The 6,359-nt window shown below is 43.7% G+C and overlaps 1 protein-coding gene across 1 annotated transcript in view; it reads right to left on the bottom strand.

The window, feature by feature from the left end:
• Nucleotides 1-2,195: 2,195 nt before the first annotated feature.
• Nucleotides 2,196-6,359, bottom strand: part of ece2b (endothelin converting enzyme 2b) — an 81,455-nt gene continuing 77,291 nt past the window's right edge. Inside the window, exons 18-19 of the mRNA XM_079513919.1 lie at nt 3,913-4,008; nt 2,196-3,517 (exon numbers count right to left, since the gene is read on the bottom strand). Coding sequence (XP_079370045.1) covers nt 3,338-3,517; nt 3,913-4,008 — 276 coding nt within the window. The 3' untranslated portion in view covers nt 2,196-3,337. The remainder of the gene's footprint in view (nt 3,518-3,912; nt 4,009-6,359) is intronic.

The following is a 6,359-nucleotide window of genomic DNA, read 5'->3' as shown; positions in this document are numbered from 1 at the left end:
CAGTGTGCCATAAGGGCCATTTCCAGCATGTCCAATAGAGTTCAGCGCTATTGTTCAGTGACCGAGCGTGAATTTATATAAAAAAGGCACACAAGGTTTTGCGCAGTTCTTTTAAAAAAAAATCTTTCTGAAAGGTTTGTGAGTTCTTCCTCGGCCCCATTTCAGGGGCTTCCCACGTTTCCAACGTTTTTGGAGATACCCTAACTACTAGTAGCTAGAGTACGGGGTGAAGATACCGTCCTGTCCAACTCTGGTGTAGACAGAAAAGAAAGCGGTCCACGGTCCAAGTGCAGAGTCAACTCAGGTGCAGTTGATCTGGTCTAGGGGGGTTTAAGTGGTTTAAACCCCAATATGGAATGAACTACAGACTCCATTACTGCTGCTAGTACTGATACTACTAGCTGCTGTAGTACTACTACTACTACTACTAATACATGGGTAATAAATATATAACAAACTACAGACTGTAGTCACATCTGTCCCCCTGAAGGCTGAGCCACAACACATGAATATACAGTTCAGATGGACTTCCGTCTTCCACGGAGAATGTCCTTTTACAGACAACAGTTAAACACGGTTAATTCAGTGGACATATTCACCCCTCTCTTTCTTTCACTCACGCACACGCACACACACACACACACACACACACACACACACACACACACACACACACACACACACACACACACACACACACACACACACACACACACACACACACACACACACACACACGGGAGGAACACAGTAAGCATATAAAGAATAGAAGCAGCTTCAACATCTAATAGGAATGGACAGTGATGTCACAAGGTCATGGGTCATTGGTATCGTGTGTGTTGCAGTCCTCTGCTTGGTTTATTCCTGTTAATATTCACACGTGCACGCACGCACGCACACAGACACGCACACAGACACGCACGCACACACGCACGCACGCACGCACGCACGCACGCACGCACGCACGCACGCACGCACGCACGCACGCACGCACGCACGCACGCACGCACGCACGCACGCACGCACGCACGCACGCACGCACGCACGCACGCACGCACGCACGCACGCACGCACGCACGCACGCACGCACGCACGCACGCACGCACGCACGCACGCACACACACACACACACACACACACACACACACACACACACACACACACACACACACACACACACACACACACACACACACACACACACACACACACACACACTAACCTAATCTAGTATACTTTCTCACACACCACACACAACATACCATACAAAAAAAAAACGAACTAACTAAAACCATCTTCATCATCATCATCAATCCTATAAACAGATGAAACCATAAATGGTAAAACCAGCATATGGTTTCTGTCAAATCAAACATATTAAGTAAACAATAAACGCCTCAATGGCAGCCAGGTCACCATGGGAACCTCAACCCATGGATGGCTGTTGTCATAATTCAGTAGATTCATATACTCTACGTCTCCATTTTATTATGTTGTTTCATCTCAAGATTTATTTTTACTAGATCAGCGATTCCTGCAACCTGTGGGCCGTGAGGAAGTAGATCCCCAAATAATTTGTGAAACACGTGACATTTCATTGATAATGTGACATTAATATAAAACAAATAATTGTCATGTGTTTTAATGGTGACACAGATGAATAGGAACTTTAACTTCAACCCGTTTTGGTGTTTTAACTAAGCATTATGTTATACTTTAGCTATATGAAAAATAGCAGATCTACAAGCTCATAGCGCGCCACCGAGTGGCGCGCTACGAGCTTGTAGGTCTGCTATTTTCTTTAAATTGTGAAAATGTGCCTCAAATCTTTGAATATATATTATTAATTTTTTTTAATTTCGGCGTCAGGCCTAAATGGGTTAAAGTATACCATGTTTGTTCCACTGATCCAAGACCAGCTGGAACACAATGGATTGATTCATCTTTATCCCATTCTGACCTGAGATCAGATTCTAAACATGTCTTCTACATCCTGACAGTTTTCTGAAAAAGCTATGTTTCTATGTCAGTCGTTCTTCGATTTTTCAAAAATAGCAGACCTACAAGCTCGTAGCGCGCCACTCGGTGGCGCGCTACGAGCTTGTAGATCTGCTATTTTTCAATAGCTAAAGCATAACATAATGCTAACACCAAAAGGGGTTCCCGGAACTTCTTCCCGCCCAAAATGGGTTAAAATAAACATGCTCTGAAGATGCACGTGTATTCCCCAGACACGGCTGGGAACCGCTGCTCTAGATAGATAAGAGAGATAAAAAAAACTGAAAAACATATTTGGCTTTTTTTTTCTTAACAGACCTTTTACCGTAAGTGGTGGTATATGATTGCGTTTCACGTCCTCGACGACCGCCTGGAGGGACTGTGTTGTTTGGGGGCGTCTCCATGGAAACCAGAAATGTCAACGTGTCCTTGTTTTCTTTTGGTCGGTCAGACGGTCGGTCGGTCGGTCGGTCGGTCGGTCGGTCGGCCGGTCGGTCGGTCGGCCGGTCGGTCGGTCAGACGGTCGGTCGGTCGGCCGGTCGGTCGGTCAGACGGTCGGTCGGTCGGTCGGTCACATGACGCTCAGCTTAGAAGCAGCAGGCAGGAGGAGGCTCCTCTCATCACAGTGTTTCTCAAAGTGGGGTCAGGGGACCCTCAGGGGTCCTTGAGGGGGGTTCCAGGGGGTTCCCCCGGGAAATGACCAATAGTTAGGAACCAGATGGACCCTTATGGGTCTGTAATTCTGATACCCCCTTTTCCTCTGAGAGTGGGCCTCTGAGAGTGTACAAATGGAACCAGATGGACCCTTGCAGGCTCCATTTGTGACCATATTTGACTGAGAGACTACCATCGCGCAAATTACAGTTTTTCACTAGAAGAGAAAAAGTTTTTTTTTTTTTTTTTTAAATGAGTTCTTCACATACTAGAGCATGTCTGAAATAAGTGTCAGAGCTGAAATCGACATGTAAATATGAAATAAATGCTTAAACATGTAGCTAGGTGTAACGTTAGAGACCACAGAAGTGATCCTTTCAAGCCTGTTTTCTCAACTCGCTGTTTCTCTGTAAGACATAACTCTATAAACCATATCTCCAAAACTGGTGGGTGAAACTGAACAACCAATATGTCAATTTGAATATATGAATCCCTGCTTTCATATGACATGAAAAAACAAAAATTCAAAAAAATCCAATGGCGGTCCCTCAGTCAAATTTAGTCACATTTGGTTACATTTTTGTACACTCAAGAAAGAGTTATTGGGGGGGGGGGGGGGGGTCCATGACTTAATGTATACCAAACTGGGGGTCCTTGAAATGAACAAACGTTGAGAACCCCTGCTCTACCACACCTGACAGCGCTTCTGGCCCGGGTTCATGGACGACCCCACGGGGCAGTTGAAGTGTTGGGAGAACTCTGGGGAGTTCGACAACGTCCCGATGACCCGGTACCGGGGGGGGCTGTGGGGGTCCGTCATCAGGCCCTCGTGAGCGCTTTCTGGGGTCCTCACAGAACACCACACCTGTTGGAGTTGGTGTTAACACATTTTGACCTGAGATCAGATTCTAAAAATGTCTTCTACATCCTGACATGTTAGCATTCTAGAACTCTGGAAAATCTCATGGAAACGTATCAGAGATAATATGTGCAGATTTATGAGTTTTGGACAAAATCTGTAGGAGTGGGAGTACAACGTTAACCTGACTCCGCCAAATGGGGCAGCAGAGAGTACACTGGGTAGAGAGAGTACACTGGGTTCCCCCCCTCCTGTTACCCAGTGTACTCTCTGCTGCCCCATCTGGCGGAGTCAGTTTAGTACAACGTGGGATTTGAAGAAAGCAGTGCCTAATATAGGAAGTTGCGTAACGAATAATGATCCAAAGGAATTGTTATTGTCCAGTAGTGTCCACTACCCACCTGGGCAAAACCAACGAAGAAGAGTTGCTCGTTGGTGAGGTTGACAGCTGGTAGTCTCTTCTCCTCGCCATGCGTCTGCACCCAGGACCTGTAGGCCTGGGAGATGGTATTCACATTATTAGCTTTACACCCAGGACCTGTAGGCCTGGGAGATGGTATTCATATTATTAGCATTACACCCAGGACCTGTAGGCCTGGGAGATGGTATTCACATTAGCATTATATGTCTCAGACATTTGTGACTAAATTTGACTGAGGGACTGCAATTGGACTTTTTTGAATTTTCGTTTTTTTCATGTCTTATGAAAGCAGGGGATCATAGCTTCAAATTGACATATTGGTTGTTCAGTTTGACCCACCAGTTTTGGAGATATGGCTTATAGAGTAATGTCTTGCAGAAAACAGCGAGTTGAGAAAACAGGCTTGAAAGGTTCACTTCTGTGGTCTCTAACATTACACCTAGCTACATGTTTAAGCATTTATTTCATATTTACATGTCGATTTCAGCTCTGACACTTATTTCAGATCATTTTTGCTCTAGTATGTGCAGTCTACCTGTGCTATTAACTCATTAAAAAAAAAGCTGGTGAAAAGCTGTAATTTGCGCGATGGCAGTCTCTCAATGAAATCTGGTCACATTTGATCACATTAACACATTATAATAGTATATACTTCATTATATGATTTATATACTATACAAACCCATTTTTGTCCTTTATGAACGCATCTCAGACTATCATCATCAATCAATCAAACTTAATTTATACTAATGTTTAAATCCGGTCCTATATTGCGATCAGATCAATGGCCACCGCGATATGGCCTTTTGAAGTGTCCAGTCTTTTTTATTGGCCTAAAATATTGTTTATATACATACATTTATGAATCCACTTGCTGACCGGCTGTCACTAATGGTTTCCATAAACATTCTATGGCAGGCATAAATGTCAAAAATGTCAAACTTTCCTTTTGCTTTAAGTAGCATGTGACATGTCAAACTAGGGTGTTTTCATGATTCTGAATCCATTCCAAGCATTCGTTTTGCACAAAATACACTCCTTGTGCTAATAACAGCCATAGCCACTTCCCCATAATGTGCTGACCTCATCACATTTGTGCTGACCTCATCACATTTGTCATGACGTCTATGGCCGTTCTTAGCCCAAGGAGTGTTTCTTGTGCCAAACTAATGCTTGAAATGGATTCAGAATCATGAAAACCCCTAGCCGCAATTTGCAACTCTAGATTTTTTTATAATGGGATGAATCTAGAGTTGCAATACCCTCCATTGACTCCCCACTCATCATTTTGCGTTTGCGATCTGCTTGTCTTAAACGACGTTAAACTCACCAACATTGCAGCTGTAATCCAAGCTTGAATTATTCTCTTTCAATCTGCCGAGCTTGTTTTTCATAAAAATCCCCCGTAGACATGTTATGAGCTACTTTCTGTCAAGAAATTCTGTGCAAGTGATTCTTTTTCTAAGTGCTGGAGTTTGAAAGCGCTCGTCGTAAGTCACTGAACGTCCCTGCATGCATCTGTTTCGCATTTGCACATAATGCAGGAGGCAGCAGCGCGACCCCTTAATACAAACGAGCGCTTCCAAACTCCAACATTTCTTCTTCTTGACAGAAAGTAGCTCATAACATGTCTACGGGGGATTTTTATGAAAAACAAGCTCGGCAGATTGAAAGAGAATAATTCAAGCTTGGACTACAGCTGCAATGTTGGTGAGTTTAACGTCGTTTAAGACAAGCAGATCGCAAACGCAAAATGATGAGTGGGGAGTCAATAGAGGGTATTGCAACTCTAGATTCATCCCATTGTATAAAAGTCTAGAGTTGCAAATTGCGGCTAGAAAATCCCCTAGTTTGACATGTCACATGCATAAGCATAAGGAAAGTTTGACATTTTTGACAATTTTGCCTGCCATAGGATGCCCAATAGTGACAGCCGGTCAGCTAGTGGGTTCATTAATGTATATAGACAATATTTTAGGCCAATAAAAAAGACTATATACAAATTTCCCACTTTAAACAAAAGGAGCCTGTCGGCTGCCGGTGTCATGTTCCGTGACATGTTTTGGATTTTCATGTTTTCCTTGGTTTTTAGTTAGTTAGTGTTTTACTTCTTTGTGTTACTGTGATTTTGTGGTCTTGTTTTGTGCCTTCCTGTCTGCCCCTGTAGTTCTGTTCCTGTCTTGTCTCACTAGTCCTGTGATTGCCAGTGTTTCCACCTGTGTCCCATTAGTTCCCCAGCCTATCCCAGTGTTGATTGTCAGCGGTGTTCACCTGTGTCTAGTTATCCCTTGTCTATTTATATGCCCTTGTGTGTTCAGTCCTGTTTTTGAGCTTACATGTTCCTAGTATTAGTTCCTTGTGTTTCCTCGTGCCAGTTCCCTGTTTCCCTGCATTGTTAATAAAACCTGGATCTTGCACCTGAATTCT

This window comes from Electrona antarctica, assembly GCF_951216825.1.
Source record: "Electrona antarctica genome assembly, chromosome: 11".
Lineage (NCBI taxonomy): Eukaryota > Metazoa > Chordata > Actinopteri > Myctophiformes > Myctophidae > Electrona > Electrona antarctica.
This window is presented reverse-complemented; position numbering and strand designations above follow the sequence as displayed.